Genomic DNA, 21186 nt, shown 5'->3' with positions numbered 1-21186 from the left:
TGTCCGCCATAACTGATATTAGGGATGCAAACACAAGAACACAAACATGGCTATTGTGTTGGAACACAAATTTACGCGACATTTTTCGGCACGGTCTGACGAATGTCACAAAGCTAACATACAGGGAGCACTTGGATCGCTGTAGTAAAATGTTTCATTGTTTGCTTCGCTGCGTCCACGCAACGCCCAGTCTGATATTTACATTCACATTTTGGAATGTGATTTTGCTTCAAACTATCCTTAACTTATTTTCTGCTTCATGTTGCAGCAAAAACTTTCAACTTGTCACAACCATATCAGACATTTTGTCGCTCTAAGCTCATTTCAATAATTTTGTCCCGAAATAGACAATAGATTTTTAGCAGTCATAGAACGTTTCCCATTGTTTAAACGTTCGAGTTATTTCGCGGCGCAAGGTTATTGTGTTTCAGTGCGTGTCGACGCTTGGAAAGAAGGTGCCATGGGAGTAACTTGGGTTAAACGTTGCGCTCGTTTAAGCATGAATGAAATAAATGGTTGCGTGGAACAAAGTTGAACCAGAACATCGAAATACTCCAAGCAAACTTGCAAAATCTTCCACAAATCTTTGAAATGTATGGACCAGATTATTGTGTACTCAGTGTGATCTGGCAACTTCATATTATGATTGTTCCTCAACCTGACACACAACATAACTTATCTGACAACCGGTTGATCCCCTGCTCGATGCTGGCTCTGTTTAATTTTACCAAAAGTTGGATTCACATTCGTTACTCTACGCTCATATTGTAAAAGAAAGATCACATTTTCGATTTCTCCGTGTGCGGCCTCAACAAACTTAGGCTGGAGTTGATTTTTCACATACAGGCTTAAAAAACACAAAACCAATGCACGTTAATCAAGGTATAACCCCACAGTATTCACATACAACTTCACTCCCTCCCCCAAACCCGGATGTATTCAATCGCACAAATGGTATTATGACGACACAGAGAGAGGCCATACCTTGAAGCACACTCACAATACGCGGGAAAACATGCTGGGATCGATTTTATTCCACTTGAAGTTAAAACAACTCCAAACTTGTTCCCACTATGTAGAAAGCCAACACATGTATACCACTTAATGCATACAAACCTGTGCTAGTTCACGCCAACTTGCATAAACAGTTGGATTCCGGGAACACACGTAAACTCCGCGAGCTTGTGTGTCTTTTCCTGCAATCTTAAACACTGATTTACTTGAATTTTTTTGAAACTTGATAAAAAGCTCTGTTTTTCGCCTCAAGTGATATTGTAGCCTTCTGCCAAGTATAATCAACACTACTTCACCGTAAGCCTGCTGCCAAGTATAATCAACACTACTTCACCGTAAGCCTGCTGCCTGAGACAAATAAATATAGAGGGAGCCGTTCCTTAGTCAAGCTACCGGACGCGTTAAATTATTCATGACACCTCCGCGTGCTTCTCGTGGTTGGGTTTCAGTCGGAATAAACGGCATTTCAATAATTGTAAGCCGGATGTGACGCATATGTTAATTTCTTAATCTAATTGAACTTCCGGTAATTAAACAAAGTCGAAAAACTTTAACAAACATGTTTCCGAGTGACATTGGGGGAACTCCCACAACGTCACAATGAAACGGATCCGGGGCGAATCAACTTTGAAAACAACAATCATTCCTTATATCTTCACACCTATTCCATATCTTCCCTGTGCTTTCAATACTTGGAACGTTGTGAACCTTACCTTGTTATAAGTGTGACTGCAGGAGAAAAACAAAATAAACTCTTCACTGAAACGTGGACGATTAAATTCTTCGACAAAACATGTTGCAATTATCCAGCAAGGCGCGTATGACGAATACAGCAAACTTCACAATTCTATCTATCCACATTACACAAGAAACGTCTCCACCTTTATCACACTGTAGCAGCTGCTTATTCTGTGTCTGTTTGAAAAAGCGTCCAAATATCCTATATCCACAACTTTTCATGAAATTCCAGGTCATTCGACATTGCAACTCGCGAACGCGACATTAATTCAACATTTAACCGAGGAAATTCGCGGTAGTCGATCTGACCGCCACCAACATTTTACCACGTTTTAATGTTGGTGTTTTCAATCCGATCGCTTGAGGAGTTTGAACTGGAGATAATTTGTTATTATTGCGTTTTTTGATGTAATTTTATGCCTGTGACGTGTTGGTGTTGATGGGCCGGCAGAGTGATTGGAGGTTACAACGCGATCACCCCATGTCACATGTTTCCCGGGGATAAGTTACACACTATGTTGATGAAAACACAACCCAAGCTTGTAATATTTGTTGGATGCATTGTACGTCACAATCAGCACCTTTCCTGTGGAACCTCAAGACTAGCAGTTTAGCCTTCAGCAATGTTCCTATCTATTTTAAAAACTTTTCAGATGCATGACGTCAGTAACACGCGACAAGTGTCACAATCTATTATGTTCAACCTCACGAAAATGTACATTTGATAATTTAAATATCGCGTACGCCACCAAGCTTCTGCATAACCATCCCATATTTTTACCTCCATGTAACCTCTCTACAAAAAAAGTTAAAAAGTATCTGCATGCTTTCACCAACACTCTTAAACTACAGTGCAAAGATTCAGAGGCAAGTATTCCGCTCGACAATATAACGGATGTTACGTCACAATCGCGAGGGGGCGTGACACGTGATTAGACAGAGTTTTGTTTGATTAATGGGGAATGTTTCGATGCGTGGTTATAAGCCGTTAATATAATGTATAGTGTAGATATGTTGCGCCATGGTTACGTTTGACCCACAGTGAATTGAGGTATTTTGCAAACAATGTTTTATCCAATGAGCCGGTCTGTTTGAACCCGGGTTCAGTATTCCATTAGCTGTTCGACGTTTTAGAAGCTTGCATTAGGGTTTAGTTGAAACATAGCAGAGGTTTTTAATCTGGATCTCAGATTCACTCGCTTTACTGAAAGCTTTTGCTGTCTGACGTCACAGAACATACTTCACAATAATTTGTGCCAAGTATTTAAAAAATTAACTCTGTTTTATTTATTACACACAAAATGAAGCCGCCTTTCTCGGGCCTGATTGGGTGATTACGTCACTGGATTGTTATTAACTAATTTAATTAACGAGAATAAATGCATAGTGGCGTCATAATTATGTGGAGAATTCAATCAATTAGTAATAATGACGTCATTACAAATGCCAGCAGCGGGAATAAAACTGAACCACTAAGTGGCGCACCGGAGTTGGTGAAACCTGTTGAAGCAAAGCTGTTGTTAATTTATTGTGGTGTGGTATCAAAAATATTACAGTTTACATAAATGTGTGAACGTTTAGGAATATTTCATCGAAATTAAAGAAATTTCATGGTTACCAAGGTTACATCCATAGGTTGAACAAGTTTTGTTGCAGTTTTGCGTTGTTCCGTCCCCGTACGCATTGTCAACACATTGAGTTCCGTAACTGTTATAAGTGCAACCTCTTGTCATTGTGCGGTTGTAACCACTTATCTGCGGCTGAGCTGGAAATATTAAAAGAGAATTGTTGGGTTGAAAGTACGAAAAAAAAGTTGTAAAGTCACCATTTCTACTGGTTGTATCTTTAGGAGTGTTTATTTCTTGGAAGAAGCAATATCTGTGATACGGATACAGGCAAACCTGTGGTGTTCCAGGATTCCAAACACAATCTGAGGAAGGTCCGCATCTTGCACACTTCTGTCGTGCAGCTTATGGTTTAGAATCACTTTTATTTATTTTTCACATTCGATTTAAAGCTTCTCCACTCACGCCAACCGCCGTTACATCCCTCCCCTGTGCATGTTTCTGTGCACGTAAACTTTTTTAAACTACTTCCTCCGACTGATTCCTCCCGACAAGACGGCGACACTTCCATACTCGAACAACCACGGGATATTGAGATAAACATGTATTCCGGTTCAGCTAAAACAAAGAAACTCAAGTTATTCCAGCAAACTGTGCGCATGTTTGAGAACCACTATTTGAACAGTTGCAGGTGGCCTTTTTTGCTTGTTAGGGGCAACAAAGCTGGCTTACGTGAATGTTTAAATTGCTTAGGAATATAACCGAGCCTGACAGTTTAGGCACAAACCTTAAGATTTAGCCCTAAAGTGAAAGTTTGCAGTTGTGATTTATAACAAGGCAAGCTGTTGTGATGTAACAATGCCCTGTATCTGTGTAAGGAGTGATTTGAATGACGTCATCGCCCTAAAAAATACTCGACTTAAATATGTCAGATGAAGTTCCGACTGACCTGGGTAGTTTGTGTCCTGTTTCTCGGTCAGGTAGTACTGGACAGTCGATGTACAAAACCTTTGTGATGAAGGACAGGTCATGGTGGTTGATGGCATGCAAGATGTTAGGTCATTACTTGTACATTGGTAGCAGTTAGTTGCTTTCATATTTTCTCCGGGTTCAATCACACCGTCGGCTACAATGCATTATTCCAATCTGAGTTATTTCGACCAAAATTGTGTCCAAGTTTACATAACTTGAAAAAGTTTACAATAACTAAAAAACAGCAACGAAGCATGGATATGTGAAAGCTCACGTGTTGCCTTGTTACAGTTGTCAGTGTCACATGTAGTGATGCAAGTGTACTCGACGTAATCATCATTCTGGTTGTCCGTATTACTAATGAAGCACTCATCCGATGAAACGTATTCATTTGAACAACTTTTTACAACACTGGTGCGGACATCGACGCCGGCTGAAAAAAATAAACTGTTGCCTGGCAACCAGTCACAGCTTTGTGACATCACATCTGCTGTTCTACGTTACGAATTCCATTAAGGATAAAAACATCTTCAAGCTCTTAACATTCGTTGTTAAATGGAAAAGAATAAACACGGAAAGCAGATGTTTTACGGCGTTGCACACTAACAACGCAAACAGTTTGATTGACGTGACGTCAGACACGTTGTTAGGAAGTAAATTCCTGTGTGTACCACGCCCATTATTTGCCCGATAGAGACACTGTATCTCGCAAGCATAATCGTATGATGTTTATTGTAAGTAAACATCACGTGCCAACCCTGACATAATGTTTCTGGTCGAACAATGCACACCTGAGTTGTAAGTCGTGGTAACGGTGATTGCGCAGTAAACGTCCAGTGGAGAAGCGCAGAGTGAACCCTGGGTCTTCTCCACGCAGTTTCCGTTATCTTCCTCACTGCATTGAACACAACTTAGGAAGTTCTCAGCAGGGGGGGCAGCGCCTAAAAAGTTTCCAGTGATACAAAATATTTCCTGTGCTGACGAACTTCGGGGCAAATAACACGATTTATCGCAGGAACCCAACAACCTCGCAACATTTAAGTTATTATGAAACTTACCTGTTGAACAGTTATCACCAGAATAACCATCATTACATGCGCAGCTGCCGGTGACGTAATCACACAGTCCATTGACACAAACGTTGTTGCATGAAATTAAAGCTCCTGAAACAAACGCACATAAATATTATTTCGATGGCGCGGAATTTTTCTTCCGCAAGAGAATTTTTGCAACACTTGAAAAATTCCCCTTTCAGTTTGCTTGCCAGGTTTAATGTCGTTGCAGTTCTCTGTGTCGTTACAAGAATAGTTGCAGCTTGTCATTTCGACGTCATTGATGGTGACGTCATATGAAGAATGACAAGTGGGGTTGGAAGGCATGTAATCAGTCGTGAGATCCCCGTCTGCAGCTCCCACGGCGCAGCTTCTCACTAGCTTTGTTACAATTCCTGAAACAAAAATGTTTTTAAGATCTCTATGCAGAATATCTCTGTTCGTTTTAACACCCACCGTCCGTTAGTGTGAATTGTGTTAAACAATAAATATTCAAACTTTCTGCGAAGGGACAAGTTGTAGTTTGTTTGCTGACTCCGTTCAAACAATCTTCATCTGAAGGCCACACGCAGTCCTGACATGTGAGAGTTTGTGCTGAAAAGCAAAACGTGATATTTCGGATCCGAATTAAAAAATAATTTTGCTCAAAAAGATGTTGGCGTATTTTCCCATACGTCCATCCGTTGGGAACCAAGCTTGTTACAAAACTGTATTGCCAAACAACTGCTTGAAAAACGAGGTTTTGTGTCCCGTAAATAATGTAAATGAAAACGGCCCGATAGGTTGAACAAGTTGGAACTTTCTGCACTGATCATCATTGGCTGATTAGCTTCGAATTATTTTATATATGAAAAATTATATTTTTTATTCTTTATGTTACTCTACTTCACCTCGAGCGTTGGAGAATCCGAACCCCAGTAATATGGTGAGGATCAAATACATGATAACTTTCTATATCTGTCCGAACATTTGACCTGAAACTTCTTGTCCAGTCTTCCAGCTTGACTGCTTTCTTTTTCGCCGAACGTTTTGTGCCGAGACTTCCTGTTACGTGGGAACAAATGCAAACAACCGTTAAATCGGCTCAATCTTCCCTGCCTTGACCTGGTTTAAATATAAAAGATACCGAAAAGTTATTTGTTATAAAACTTTAGGGAATGGATACATTGACCAATGCTAGCATGAAAATCATTGTAATTATTGAAGTTCATCATATTGGAAAATAACTTCGTTCCCTAAACAAGTTCGCACAAGATACAATCAATATTACCGACTACACAAGGTGCGTTGAAACCATACAGAATTTCAAGGTCACGCTGTCCTGATTCGAACTTTTCGCTATAAAGTTTCTTGTTTCTGATACGTTTCTATGGCAACGATTTCATCATACAACTTTGAGTCGTCGGGAAATTTGTGCAACTGCGGTTGAAAAGTCAGCTTGTATCGGTATTAAAATGGCTACAAACCTTTTTCCTGGAAAGCTGAGAAATTTGTTCAATTCTCATGCCGGGAATGGCCAGGATTCGAACCCATGCCTTCGTGAACATAAATCCCGGCCAGGTTTAAATAAGTTCCCCCAATGCAATATCGGAACAGAAAGATAAATTACAAAAGGAAAACAAAGCATAGCCTCCATCCCGTCTTCGTTATAAAGTTATTCGACGGGAAATCCCAACAATTCATGTTGGTTGTAGTAAAATACAGTTGACTCACTCAAATTTACAAGTTGCATATCAAGCATGAGGGACACAGTTAAAAAACGTTCGTGTTGTTTTTGACTACATCGGGATTATCCAAAAATATATGGAAAAAAACACTGCAGCGACACCAAGCGTCTCATGTAATGCACAACTTCCTACCAATAGATGGCGTCGCGTACAAAATATGATCTGTTAAGATTGTTTCGGGCAATGGGTCACATAACCACGTGTACCAGATGAAAAACCTGATCGGGATTCTTACTCTGGAAAGCAGTGGTTCGAATCCCGGCGCAGCAAAAAGAAATGTTGTTGTTTGTTTCCATTGAACAGGAATGTTGTGGGTTGGAATCCCACCACAGGTGCCTCGTTTTGTCGTTGTGAAACGAACATTGATCAGATTCATTTATAATCGTGTAAAACTTAATATTAAATAAATCGCTTGCGACGCCCAACGACATCTCTCTGAAGGCAAACCTGCAAACATTTGCATTTCTTCCAAATTAGTGGAGCTGCACTGACGGACAACCCATGGAAACTCGTTACGTTTTCGCTCATTTCCCACTTCCAGTTTAACGGAAATCTTTCTTTCCTCACTAATATTGAAGTTCTTAAACTTTTTTGCCGTCATGGAATGACCAGTAAGTGTACGACACACAAGAAATACGGAATATAATATTTTCCTGCAATTACCTATGTGTGTTTTGGAGCCGACTAATTAACCACCTACAACCAAATTGTTTCTCACTATTGGGGAATTTCCGTCCGATTCAAAAACACTGGTTACTAAATGCGAGATGTTGTTGAGTTCTTAGCTTGTTTTGAAACTTGGTTTAGGTCACAGGGCGGGAGAGGGAAAAAAGAAGGTGTTTACTCCGTCACGCATCACTTGGTAACCATCCGCGTGTGACCAGTAGTGTGCAGCATTTGGTTGAAAGTCACAGCCGACTTGCGAAGATGTTTTTCGTGGTATTGAAGCAGCTACAAAGGTCGCTGCGAAGATTTGATACTTTGTATTAAATTACTTTCCTGAGTGGAAGCACTTATGAAACTAGTGACGTAATTTGTAACTTGATCTCCCGAACAATTACTGGTTTGGTTAACAAACTAACAGGGAAAGTGGGTTGCCAGGTGATTTATTGTTTAACCCCAAACTGCAGTCTTGTCCTCATGAAAAACACCCAGAAGCAAAACCATTTAAGTTTAAAGGAGTATCTTTATACGACTTTGTGTTGGCCAGACAGCGGGCGTGGGCGTATTCGCTTTTATGCAAATAACAAGGAAGGAACTTCTTCCAATGCAATGTAGGTTTGGTTCCTGTTGGAGTAAGTTACACTTTGAGAGCGCAGAAGCAAACAGCAGATTAGACAGTTTCAATAACGTAAGACTATAAGCTTTAAATCTGCACAAGGATCGTTTTTAAAGGCATCAAATGCTTGTGTTACATTATTTTCTGGTTTACGACCATGTTACTTACCCAGTGAGCCGAGAGGTTTGGGTAAAAAGGAGATGACGGATTTTTGCGGACGACTTCATGTTTTTGTTCCAGATTGTTCGGGCAAAAGACTGTTATATGTACCATGTTACAAGCACCAAGCAATGTTAACTACATTCTGTTGGCTTCTCCTGTGTGTATCCGGCATTAAAGCTTTCAGAAGCAATTCTTTGTGCGGTTCTGCTTTGAACGGATGCCCTGCAAGAGATTGCGATGTTGACTTAGACGATCGAGTTATTTCAAGCTGTTTCTTCCAATGTCATTCGATCGCTCATATCCCGGATACATGTGACGTCAGGACGATAACCATAAGCGTGACCGCATCATGCGTGACCAGTGTACATCAAGGTAAGATGATGGGGTTTGTGCTTGCGGTGCGCCAAGTGTTTGCGGCATCTGTTTTATCGCCCCGCCTCTGTGATGCAAAATAAAAAAAAAAAAACGAAATGATTTAGAATTTAAAAAAAGGTTTGTTTTGATCTGATGACGTCACTGACAAGTTTCACCGCGGAGGCAAAGGCGATGACGTAATTATGTAAATTAATGTGCGAAAGCGGAACCGTTACCGGGGATTTTCAACATTTTACGATTTAGGTTTCACTTAACGTGAACCTGGAGATGTTGTGTATTAACAACCACCTGTGCGGGTTGGGTAATAACAACCACCCGTGCGGGTTAATCGCGAAGGTAAAATGAAAGGTGCTTTGCGCATGCGCAGTAATGGTGTATGAGCCAAGTACTTATAAAAGATAGTCGTGACAACTGCCTCGCAATTGTTCAAGTTAAACATTAACCGTCGAAGGGGGAAATACGTTGTTTTGTTTATCCTCGTTTCGCTATTTCAGAGGCAAACGGTTTCTCAGTCAAAGTTGGGAATTTCTAGAAACACAAATTGGAAAAAAAATTCATTTAAAACCTTTTTGTATGTTGTGGTTGTGAGTAAAAATCACCTGGGACGAAAGTTGGCGCTCGTTTGTAAGAGAAACTTGTTCCTCTTCACTCATCCGTTAAAACTTATCGCTGACTTAGCTTCAATGCTTCACGCTTGACTGGATTTAACCTGACCTAAGCAAATCTCATGCAAACAACGTGGATTTCCCGTCGGTATATTATTACGAACATGGCGATTTGTGTCCGTAATTTCCTTCGATTCCGAAACATTATCGCATCCGTTCCATTGAACTTACACATTTGTGCAGCCAAGCATGACGACGGGGAGGTAAAAATAGCAGGTGACGTAACCATGGCAACATACACAAAGCATCCCGGGTTGAAGTGTGAAGGATTGACTTACAGCTTGACGCGTTCAACCATAAGTGCCCCCATTGTGTACAACTGTACACAGAAACTTATAACGCATTTCTTTGCAATCTTAAAACCGACGTGATTGATATTTTGTAGATAAACTTTCAAGATATCCTCATCTGACCTCTCTCAACCTGTCCTGTAACTTTGTCACCAATATCACCACAGGTTTATTCGATAATAATCCACATTTGAATGAAATCAATCTCTCTCATAACAAAATACGGGAGGTTGGCGTTGGAACTTTCAAAGGTAGTTGTGAGCAGTTACATCACGAACTTACCAAAATTATTTTTGTACCAAATAAATATTATGCGTTATCAACATGTTGAACTTTTCACGCGAAATTTAGTTAACTTTTTGTTATTTTGTCTTCCGCAGGTTTGAGCAACCTGGAATTAAACTTGGCAAATAACGAACTTGTTGCGCTTCCAAATGGCGTTTTCAACGAGTCTTGTCAGTTGAAGAACCTCTTCCTTGACAAAAACCAACTTGCAAGTGTTAAACCGCAGTGGTTCGGATTAAACCAAACCCTGATAATTCTCTCGCTCAGTGGAAACCAAATAAAAACTTGGCCAAAACTTAAAGCTTTGCGCAATCTTGAAAAACTTATTTTAAGCGAAAACCATCTGAGTTCCTGGAATGAAACTGAAGAATTGACGAAGTTGTGGTAATTCATTGTTATAAGATTCACTGCTGTGGTGCCTGGTTTGCCTGCAAACCATTTGTAAGATTACCTCCGGATAATAATAAGTTTTTTTATTGAAAGGAAACTTGATCTTCGGGGAAACCGGATTGAATTTATCGCAAAAAATGCTTTTACTTTCAACAAAAATTTAAGGAGCATCGATCTAAGTGAAAACTTGTTGCTCTCATTGGATTCAAATCTATTCTTTGGATTGCGGTAATTGTTGATTATTTTTGTTTTTAATCAAATGAAATTGATCGAATTTCTGAACGCAGGCATCTCCACAATTTAAACGTCCACTGTAACAAACTCAAGGTAGCCGACCCTCAGTGGTTTTGTAATGTGGTCGGAAATATAGAAGGACGGATCTCTGAATACAATACGTCAATCGTAACCTGTGACGACAATAATTGGCAATGTGACGTGTCAAACTGCAAGTTCAAGGTACATTTACAGTAAATCCAACCAGAACTAGAGACAACAAGTTATATTTGTGATTAAATTTGTATTTAAGATTTTTTTGGATAAACTCCAAAGTGAGGACAGCGAAGTAAAAGACAAGGCATTGTGGTGGAAATATTTTCGGATTATTTGCAAAACTCCTTCTGATTCAAAGGGAATGAATTTGTTCCACGCCATCAACATCTCTGAATGCGAGGCATCGGCTAAACCACCAATTACAACCCAGCAACCTCAGGGATCTTGGACATTCGTTGTGGTTTTTATCTCTGCCCCCTTAATACTGATCATAATTTATGTTCTATGGAAGGTTTATGTCAGAAGAAGTTTCCGTAATCCTGAAAAACAGGAGAATGTCTCCACAAGCAACAGCGATCCTGAGGATTCTGATCACCAATTTCCGGAGGTCTGGGATGAGGCTTACGTTAATACTGCTCCTAAACCTCCTCGCCCTCCACGACCTCCTCCTCTTCCACCACGTGATGAGGATGAGGAGAATGGAGGATATTTTAACGTCCGCCATAAATTCATCCCCTGACATTTGCATTATTTCCAAAATAAGGGGCGTAGGAATTTTTAAAAACTCACGATTACCCGGTAAGTTCCTCAGCAAGACATCAGCACTTTCCGGGGCCAACGGAGCCCTTTCAAAATTTCTTTGTAGATCATTTGTGAGGTTGGATTTTTCAAATGTTAAATTTATTTGAATTAGTTTTCCAACTTGCGACAATATTTGAAACCGAAACCCATCAATTTTGGCTTTCCCCGTGCAGCAAACTTCCATCGTTTCTATTTTTAAAGATTTGCTATTTCGTGTGAAAGAGCATCTCAAAATTTTATTTGTTATTTTATGAATTTTAAGTTGTGTTATTTTGTAAATATTTAAGTTCTATTTTTTCTTCCGAATCAAAAAAGAATTCTGTCAATTTATTTTTACACACAAGATCTGCAAACATATTGATTGTGGATATTTAAACCACTAGGACTTTAGTATGCAAGTTTGTAACGCCTTTCTGCAATCCACATGACGTCATCAATTCTTGTTTTAATTTCTTACAACTGTGACGTCAATAATCCTGAAAGTTTCACAGCATAATGAGTTCATGCGAGATGCCAAATGTACCTTTTATGCAAACTTTACAGTCAAAGTGCCAATGCGTGTTTGTAATTAATTGCACTTATCTCATGAATTGGTAAAAATGCCTTGTGTGAGAACTGTTTCTAACGGACATAAGTCATTTATACTTTGCCGAATTTCTGTTCGTTTGTAAACTGTATGTTGTGAATGCGTCCCACGCTTGTACTGCCATAAATACGACGGATTTTTTGTATATGGAGACTTTCATGCACTTTGGTACATGAAGAATCACTCGAGGTTTTCAAAGTCTCCTTCAGTAGTTTTCACAAACGTCGAGATTAACTTGTTGCTTGTTTAAACAGCGGTTATGTACTGTGACGTCACAATAACATAATGAAATAAGTGTACAGAGAAGAAAGACGAGAGTTTGTAGAAGATATTGGGGATGGATTATTAATCGATTAAGCATTGGTGGGGTACATAACATATAATGCATTTAAATGGAAATAAACACTTTATGACATCATCATTCAAAAAAGGAAACGGCGTCTACATCGAAGGCGGACGGTGCAAAATATATCAACTGTAAAAGTAGTGAATTGTAATCAAATGTATACATATATGTATGCTGTGTATGTTAAGGTTTCAGGATTGCGTGGATGGCAAACCTGTCTGCAGTCCCTGCGGGCACTGGTTCCACTTGGTTGGTTTTTCATAATTCGTGTTGACTTCATAGATTCACTTTCGTCTCTGCGATAAAAAAGTGATTGATTCGTGACAAACGACTTTGGAATGCAGTAAAGCATGATATGTTCATATGATGCCAAGCAGAAATGTCTCGTCGTCTCCCCATTGGAAGACGTTTTTCATTCAAAATTGAAACATTTGATTTTGTATAAATCTTCGTGACAAACCGGTATCTGCGGGCTACGACCTTTGCGGTTCGCAAGAGATATATAATGTTGCAATGTATGGAAGATCTAAACGGTTTTCATCTTGCTTGGATTAAAATCACCGGGGTTCGAACCCTCGCCCTCGCGGTCATGTTATATCAGAATACAAACCATAAATGGAGAACAAACGGTTTCCTTCCAACATTCTCATCCAATCTCAATCCGCCTTTCTCGTCCGGCTACGCGTCACAATAACTAGCATTATACTGACGTCATTGTGCAACATGCAAGTGACAGATGGTGCAGTTAGTGTCACAACCGTATGCACAGATGGTGCAGTTAGTGTCACAACCGTATGCACAGATGGTGAAGTTAATGTCACAACCGTATGCACAAAGTGTAACCCCCATGCTTGTTTGCAAGTTTGACCATTTCGGTTTAAAATATAAAACAAAGGCATGCGTGTGACGTCACAATCATGCATAATTTGAGAACGCAAGATGTCACTTGATGCAAAGCATTTCAGTCCAAGACTCTTGCAGCACACATGACGTCATACCTGAAACGTGACGTAAGTATTATTTTCGGGTGTTGACGTCATGACCATCTTCCCTCCTCTCATTGTGATCGACCCTCTGACGTCAACATTTCGTTCCATGGGACTCAATTCCCGAATTGCTTTGTTGACCTAACAATGGACGCCGCGAATCAACAAAATGGGTTCCTTTCTTCCTTAAGGTTTCTCACCAGGGAAGTTTTCTCCGGTGCGGTCTCCTCTACTTCAATCGATTCTTTTTCAATCACCACCACATCAGGAAGTGAACATTTCGAATTACGTGCTTCCGATGACGTAATAGATCGGTTTTCGTCATCAAATTCTAAACAGGAAGGTAATATAATGTCAACTTCCGGTTTAGTTTAATTCAAACCTGAGGTAATCGTAGAAGTATCTGCGTCGTATCCGGTGGGTCGATCAGTCGATGACGACATCATAGAGCTGACGTCAGAATCAGAATCATCAGCTGTCTTTTGTGACGTCTGTTTAGTTATTTTTGCTGACGGAAAACTTGAGGCGAATAAAGAGCGGCGTTGGACGACCGACGGAAGTGACGTAACCGAGTCATCTCCGGAAATTAAACTGTCGCCGTTCGGTGACGTCATAATCGATAATCTATAATTAAGGAACAGCGGTTCGATGGTAAAGGGGGTTAATTATAGAAGAAACCTTTGTGGCGTTTCTACAATGAAATCACGTGACGGTACGTCGTCTCCTGATTGGCTGGCGTTTTGGTCTACAAACAGTTAATAAGAGTTTATGGTGAGAAATTAAAATAAATGCGTTGAATCAAACCTGCTTGAAGTAATTCTGTCAATGAAACTTGCTTCACGGTTGGTTCATGTTTCTTGTAAGTTGCTAAAAATAATTTAGTTAAAGGAGAAAGTTCATCCAAAACCCGGGGTGTTCACTGACCCGGATCGACCTTGAAACCGATGCTCGTCCAATCCTCAATGCGTTTCGCAACACTAGATGGCGCTTCATTGCGCTGGGAAGGGTTTGATTGTGATTTCCATGGACGCTCCTGTAGTAACATATATGATTGTGACGTCACACAATCCGACTGAGCGATTTAATTCTATAATAACACAAAGTTTGTTATTTTTACTCACATTGATGACAGGAGCACTAGGGGGGGTGATGCTCAACGACGATCTGTTTATTCGGCATTTGTTTCCAGACAAACCAGCGTTCTTTAAATCTGCTATAATCCCATCAATAGATTTTACCTGAAATTAGAATGCAATGCTCTCAAATATTTGATATAAGCCAAATTTTGCCCAAAAAACGGAAAACAAATCGAGAAATGCACACAAATACAATATATGATGATGACGCACGACATTCACTACAACTTGATGGATATCTGGCACAAAAGTTTAGTGTTTTGTTGATGTTTCGGAAATGTCAAATGTTGGCGGTTTATTGACAGGAAATTGGCTGTGGGCGTTAATGTGAACTCCAGCGTATACAAAAAAACCTAAATACAGCCTTGATTACTTGTAATTGTTCTTCATCAGAATTAACGTCCATTTCATAAGCTGATAAATCTGGCTTTTGATTGGCTGATTTTGGTGATTTTTCGATTTCATTGGTCATCTCAGGAGCCAATGAGCTTCCGCTATCCGATATAACGCTTCCTTCCTGTGTTTCCGAATCACTTGATCCCTGTCATGTTAAGTAAGTTGATGATACGGTTACCCAGGTAACGCATGGATTACGTCATGCTCACTCGAACGTCTGTTTTTGACGCAAGTATTTCACGTTTGCTTTCCTCGCCCATGACGTCATAATCCTCCTCAGTAGTTGAAGAGTCTGTTACGTCATCATTTTCAATTACTTCATCCTCTGCTTGGGAGAAACGGACTTTCCTCTGAGAAAAATATTTCTTTACCACAAGTTATCAAAAAAGTGTCCTAACAGAATTAACCTGGGTTTCCGGAGAAACTTCTTCCGCATCTTTTTCCTGAAAACAATCAAATAATTGAATAAAAGGGAAGAAATCGTTTTCAGCAAATATTTACTTGTGTTTGGACTTCGTGTCGTTCGATTGCTTCGGAAAGTGCATTTTCAAATGCTTTGCTTTCACCAAGAATTTTGTAGCTGGATTTTAATCTGGGAGCAGGTTTCGGGGAAATGTCTCGGTTAGGATCTCTTTGCGGCGTAAGGATTGTTGGTCTGGCCAGGGATAAAATGTGTTTAATTAAACGTTGTTGTCAACTAGTATGTGGTAGGTGGTGGTTTGCAACATTGTTAACGTATGCAGATGTTAATTGTTGTGTATAAAACATTTCAACGTTTCGGTGACAGAAAAACATTTTTGTTGACAAGAAATCCAACCTTTTACGTTGAGACATTCGTTGGCTTCCATCAAGGGACGAATTACTTGAAAAAGTATCAAATTCTTCCTCTCGTTTTCCCGCAGTTCCACTCTGGAGGGAAACATCTGACTGATATGCTGAGTCATCGTTTGATCTTTTACTCAATGACTGAAAAGCTGAAACTGCTGACGTGAGGGGAACCACCGACTGGTAAAGCACCCTTGCGTCACGTGACTGGGGCACAATGGTTTCTTCTTCGATTCGTGGAAGCGAATCCTGGGCGCCCTATCCGTATCAACGTTATACAAATATTTTAAAAAACAAGATTTTGAGGATATTTGGGGTGGAAGTTATCCAGCTTATTTGTTTGAGGGCAGAGGTTTTTCCAAACAAGGAGTAAATAAAAGTGGAAATGCATTAATCCGGAGCTACAGAAAGCAACTACTGACTTAGCTCCAATAAACGAATCGTTTTATAGAAGTAAAAATGTGGAAGTTATAATATTCAAAAATCGTGTAAAACTCGTCGTCAATCAAAAACACAGGATGAATTTAAATTTTTTGCCGCATTAACGTTACGGTGGGTGTGGTTTTGTGTTGATTTCACTAAACTTACAGCTTTGATATTTTCCTTTGTATCGAGGTCACTGTTCATTGCTTTCAATACGTCATCATCCACTACGTCACAAACAGATCTTCTACTTAACTTGACCGGATCTGGTTCCTTAATTTCACAATGGTTGGCGGACAAACTCCTCCCCGATATTTCACTAAATTCCTTTCTGCAAATCAAGTTACAAAATAGGGATATCCCCCATACTGAGTACTGCTATTGCGTACTTCACGTTGATCGGCAGTATGGCGTCTTCCACTATGACGTCACTATCAGATTCGGAGTCAGGCATTTGTTCGTAAGCTGAAGGTAAATCAGTTTTGGGAAGAAATGTTTTCGAAGTCTACGCAAAAAATATAATAATCCGTAAGCAAGAAGGCCGGCAACATTTATTACCATTCAACCTTCAAAAATCCGTTCTGCTTGAATTCATTTCCCGGCACAATCCAATTCTCCCCACCTACGTCATTATTTTCACTCGTATCCGATCCACTGTCCGACTCCTTTCTCACAAACCTTGGTCCTTTTACCCCAACTGCTGTGAATTTAAACTCGGTGCTGAATTCCTGTCGGGGTTTTTCGGTCTCTGCTTCATCTGCAGTGAATTCTTTCAGTTGAATGTGGACAATTGATTAAATACTCACCGATCATTCCGGAAATTGCTGAATCAACTTCGGCTCTGGCGATCATTTGATCCTTTTGCAGAACCGGTCCTTGGACCACGGACAGAGTATCACAAAACTAAAAACAAGTTCCAAGTTTGAAATGTTCCGTTTGTTATAAATCGACAATTGTGAAAAATTGCTTTCGTTTGTGATATTCGCAAAACTGTCTTTTTTCATAAAATTTCGTACCAGCGAAATTTTGAATTGGAAACAAACGTAACCTTCACTGGAGTTGACGGTGGTGTTTTTTTAAACCTGTGTAAAGTTTCGGTTACGCTTGAGTACATACATAACTTTACTTGGATGGAAATCATAAAACAATCTCAAAGATTCGCAGAAAACGTTTCAACCAACGAACTTGTCGGGGAATCACCTGATTCACGTTTAGGATGTTTCGCAAGGATTCCGGGCTTAAATTTCTCATTCTTTCTGACAAGGGGGTTTTGAGGCTGGATCGCGACCGGACGGAACCTTCAAATAAAATAATGTCTCTGAAAACTTTCGGGTGAAGTACTTTTACACCAAAGTATTTTGGACATAAACTTGAACCGAAAGCGACAAACGGTGAAGCTTCAATTAAACTCACAAAGAATTTTCACTTAAAAATTTAATTCGCTGACACTTTGTACAGTTTCATGTTTGGACCTAAACCTTTGAACGGTGACGTCATCCTGCCGTTCCTGTTATGACTCATTAAAAGTGCGCGTTATTTGTCAGGCATGAAATAATGCAATGTTGCAATAAAATATGTTGCTATAAAAGTGTTTGCCTGACGCCACGCTGAGGTTGCGTGGATATGACTTTAAATGCAAATATGCAGCAAACAAGTAAAAAATGACTGACCTGATTGGACAGACTCACTGTCAGACGCGTCTGTCATCGTTTCAGCGTCTCTTAGCGGAAACTTTCCATTCATCGGCGAACCACTTAGTGGAGCATCCTGCATGCAACCACCAACTATAAACATCTTCCATGTTCAATTTTAAATGTTACTAGAGCAACTTTGTGTCTACGCTTCTGATTTTAGAAAACATGTTTTCTTGATTTGATGGTTAACTTGTGTCACGTGAAAGAAGTGTTGCTGGTTAAAGTAGATTTCATGTAGTAAAACAATTTATTGCATCTTCCATGTTGGAATAAAATTTAGAAAATGGCAAAGAGGGAGCACATTCCAAGCAATAGAGTTATTAATGCAAGTTTTAGTGGAGGTAAAAGTGCAACCTGTTGTTGTTTAATTTTCATCAACACAGCTTTCAATACGCTCTGTTTGTGGTCGCGTAAATATCGCCGCATGAGGGCGTTATCGTCCTCTGCGTCATCGAACGGTATAAACGTGGAAGGGGTCTGTCAATGCAAAGGTTCATGCAATACATGCAGTGTAAGAAGTTAGTAACAGCAAACTAACTTGTTTAGATTATGAAATATATTTTTCACAACAAATTTAATAGAATATCCGACCAACACAGTTTATATAATATTGAGGTTCATCAAAGTACTTTAACCAATCACTGTTGTGTTACTTTGTAATAATTGTTCTCACTTACAGCAGACAACTGATCAATTATTTCTTCAACAAGTTTTGCCGAACTCACATCATCCTTTCCTCCCCGTGTCTGAATTGCTTTTACTAAAAAAGGGGAATTTTCTTGTTTAAAAATTTATTGACTTACTTCTTATATAAGGCGGCAGCGAATGCTTTTGAAACAATATTAACTTTACAAGGCAAAGTTTTTTCGTAGATATAAAAATCCATGTAGGCGTTCCCTGGTTTAACACGGCCGAGTGAAAATGGCGCGACGGAATCTGTGGAACCTTCACATGAACAGAAACTCACACTCCTCGAATTTAGGAAGAATTGTTGAAGCGATGACGTCTTCTATTTCTTTTCTCATCTGTGATTGGCTGATGGTCACGTGATCAGTGGAATCGGTTTCTACAGATGTATTATGGGAAACTTATTACCATTAGGAAGGTTTACAAAACCAACCGACAAGTAGATTTTCCCACCTGTAATTCCTTTCCCGATATCTGACTCAGCAGTTTCATTCTAATAATAACAAGAGATTGAGTTAAGCAATAAATTGTTCAACAAAATTCACTTACGATTGTTTCCAGTTGAAGTTCCGTAACAGAAAAACGAATCTCTAAAAAGTAAATAAAATCACTGTCCATAAAATGAACAATGGGTTTCACGTCATAAATTACCTTCCGTTCTGGCCGGGTTGTCATGGTGAAGACGGGGTGGTTTCGGTGGTGGGGATTCACCTATGAACACACAAAAAAGTTTTGTGAAAACAAACGGTTGTAACTTGTTTGTTGATGAAAACGTTTGAATATGCGACTAAATGCCATCATCAGTAGTAAGGCCCGGTTGATTTGGATCCGACAATTTCATTCGAATTAGACGAAAATTTGGATTAACAGAAGTTGGTGAGCTATACAATAAAGCCAAACATTAAGTGAAAGTTAGAACATGAATAATTTTCATCTAACCTCCTTTCTTTGTTTTATAAAACTCGCGGACAATTTTTGCTCCGCCGTGTCTTCGGAATTTGCTTCTTAACCTCGAATAAAACCAATCCAACGATTTCCATTCCACCTCCCTAACGTCATACAAATCATTATGACGTAACTTTTGTTTGGTTGTTATGTAATAACATACTTTTGTTTGTAACAAAGTGTGCACGTCCAACCCCCAACCAGTTTGCTCGGTTTTCCACATGAATCTTTGTCCTTACAGAAATACGAGTCGCAGACGGTGCATTTTACCTGGAAACGATCGTGGAGCAGATTATGCGGGGCAACAATTATTGGCACAAAACTTTTACCTTTTGGTTGAAAATCCAGAAGAATGAACTCCCACAAACCGTACATGTTGATTCGGGGTCGGGAAAGTTTGAAGTTTCTTGAGTTTTTCTTCCAACTTTCTCGTTCAGTTTACTGAGAAAATAAGTGGGTTACGAACACTGGTTGGTATATCTGGGGTTTTGCTTGGGAACGTACATCTAATTCTGTTCAATTCAAAGTTAACAACATGTTCTAAGTAGTGGCTGATGTTGGTATGTTACTTTACACAACCTAAACAGACACCTTTAGAGCTTGTCTTGCTCAGCAGCGCGAGTCCTCTTTTGTGACGTCATAACTACATTAAATAATCGAGGTAAAATTTACTTTCTGGGTTGGGTTCGACGAAGCTCAGTTTGTTTGCGAACTCGTGAAGTTGGAATTCCATTAAACCTACCTCAAGACTGTGGGCTGGTATTTATAGCGTCCTAAACTTATTTGTTTTGCGTGAATCTGCTATGTTTCGAGGCACAACAGAAAACTTAGCTACCGAACATTTGTCACACAAAGATTTCAAACGATGTTGCCCAAATATCTTGAATAAAATTTTTAAATTTCTCCTGAATAAATTCTCCTCACCCGATCCGTTCACTTTCTTTCTTACGGAGGTCGAAATCTCTTTGGATGACTTCCAGAATAATCTTCTGTTCCTCAGGAGAAAGTTCGCTAACATCAACTTTCCGACCCATCGTCCAAGGTTGCTACAAGATGTGTATGTGAAGTCACAAGTCCCTAATGTTTAAGTCACAGGACTTATATTAAGTTAAACATGCCCATGCAATAAGCTGTACATATATATATGAGCTGTTGATCCCGACTGAACTCCGCCGAGAACAGCAAATCCAATTCTTTAACTAAATGGTTAGAACTACCATTAGAATCTGCAAAATAATGTTTTTCAAAAAAAACCTAAACACAAACTTCTTTGCGTCTATTGCATTGTACTAACCTTACTGTAAAAAAAAGCAAAACTATTTTGCCTTTTAAAACTAATCTGTCGCATGCAGTAACAAACCTTCCAAAGCATTGATTCTAAAGAAAGGCTAAATTGTTCGTCACAAACACACAACAAACACCATTTTTTCTTCCTTATCGGAAATTGCTCAAGCGCGACAAAATGGTGTGGAAATTGATACGTTGGGTTTCTGTGTGTGTAGACTGGGCTGACATTCCAGTACAGTCCCTCTATGCTCTCCTTTAACAACAATTGCTTCTGCCCTAGGGTTTGACGC

General features: G+C 39.6%; 3 protein-coding genes across 7 annotated transcripts; 1 reads left to right on the top strand and 2 right to left on the bottom strand.

The window, feature by feature from the left end:
• Positions 1-3039: 3039 nt before the first annotated feature.
• LOC145912991 (uncharacterized) lies at positions 3040-7876 on the bottom strand. 3 transcript variants are annotated; one of them, XM_083000480.1, is made up of 12 exons: positions 6612-7876; positions 6232-6385; positions 5798-5935; positions 5554-5736; positions 5348-5452; positions 5081-5230; positions 4564-4722; positions 4267-4443; positions 3783-3935; positions 3578-3721; positions 3371-3517; positions 3040-3252 (listed from the first exon to the last, which is right to left on the bottom strand). In XM_083000480.1, exons 2-12 carry the CDS (start codon positions 6281-6283, stop codon positions 3164-3166), a joined length of 1497 nt encoding a protein of 498 aa, XP_082856606.1. In that variant the 5' UTR covers positions 6284-6385; positions 6612-7876; the 3' UTR covers positions 3040-3163. The 3 variants fall into 3 exon arrangements, with proteins under 3 accessions (XP_082856606.1, XP_082856607.1, XP_082856608.1); XM_083000481.1 differs by having other exon boundaries at positions 6808-7876; XM_083000482.1 differs by lacking the exon at positions 3040-3252 and having other exon boundaries at positions 3377-3517; positions 3578-3710; positions 6232-7876.
• A 534-nt stretch (positions 7877-8410) lies between these two features.
• Positions 8411-12316, top strand: LOC145912990 (uncharacterized). The gene is made up of 6 exons (XM_083000478.1): positions 8411-8881; positions 9935-10090; positions 10220-10508; positions 10608-10742; positions 10802-10970; positions 11041-12316. The coding sequence occupies exons 1-6, from the start codon at positions 8548-8550 to the stop codon at positions 11521-11523; spliced, it is 1566 nt and encodes a 521-aa protein (XP_082856604.1). The 5' UTR covers positions 8411-8547; the 3' UTR covers positions 11524-12316.
• Positions 12317-12395: 79 nt separating this feature from the next.
• On the bottom strand, positions 12396-21076 carry LOC145912989 (uncharacterized). 3 transcript variants are annotated; one of them, XM_083000476.1, is made up of 29 exons: positions 20534-21076; positions 19939-20050; positions 19773-19879; positions 19604-19713; positions 19316-19375; positions 19214-19254; positions 19118-19157; positions 18945-19043; positions 18655-18737; positions 18332-18454; positions 17954-18050; positions 17484-17581; positions 17090-17186; positions 16850-16983; positions 16673-16788; positions 16449-16614; positions 15853-16118; positions 15537-15690; positions 15443-15478; positions 15245-15385; positions 15013-15180; positions 14625-14741; positions 14428-14536; positions 14308-14370; positions 14182-14248; positions 13886-14127; positions 13704-13834; positions 13516-13644; positions 12396-13195 (listed from the first exon to the last, which is right to left on the bottom strand). In XM_083000476.1, the coding sequence occupies exons 1-29, from the start codon at positions 20641-20643 to the stop codon at positions 13115-13117; spliced, it is 3297 nt and encodes a 1098-aa protein (XP_082856602.1). In that variant the 5' UTR covers positions 20644-21076; the 3' UTR covers positions 12396-13114. The 3 variants fall into 3 exon arrangements, with proteins under 3 accessions (XP_082856602.1, XP_082856601.1, XP_082856603.1); XM_083000475.1 differs by having other exon boundaries at positions 16850-17040; positions 20534-21075; XM_083000477.1 differs by lacking the exon at positions 18332-18454 and having other exon boundaries at positions 16850-17040; positions 20534-21073.
• Between the last annotated feature and the right edge of the window lie 110 nt (positions 21077-21186).

The sequence above is a fragment of the Ascidia mentula genome, chromosome 9 (assembly GCF_947561715.1).
Source record: "Ascidia mentula chromosome 9, kaAscMent1.1, whole genome shotgun sequence".
NCBI lineage: Eukaryota > Metazoa > Chordata > Ascidiacea > Phlebobranchia > Ascidiidae > Ascidia > Ascidia mentula.
The sequence above is the reverse complement of the archived record's forward strand: the minus strand, read 5'-3'. Positions and strand labels throughout refer to the sequence as shown.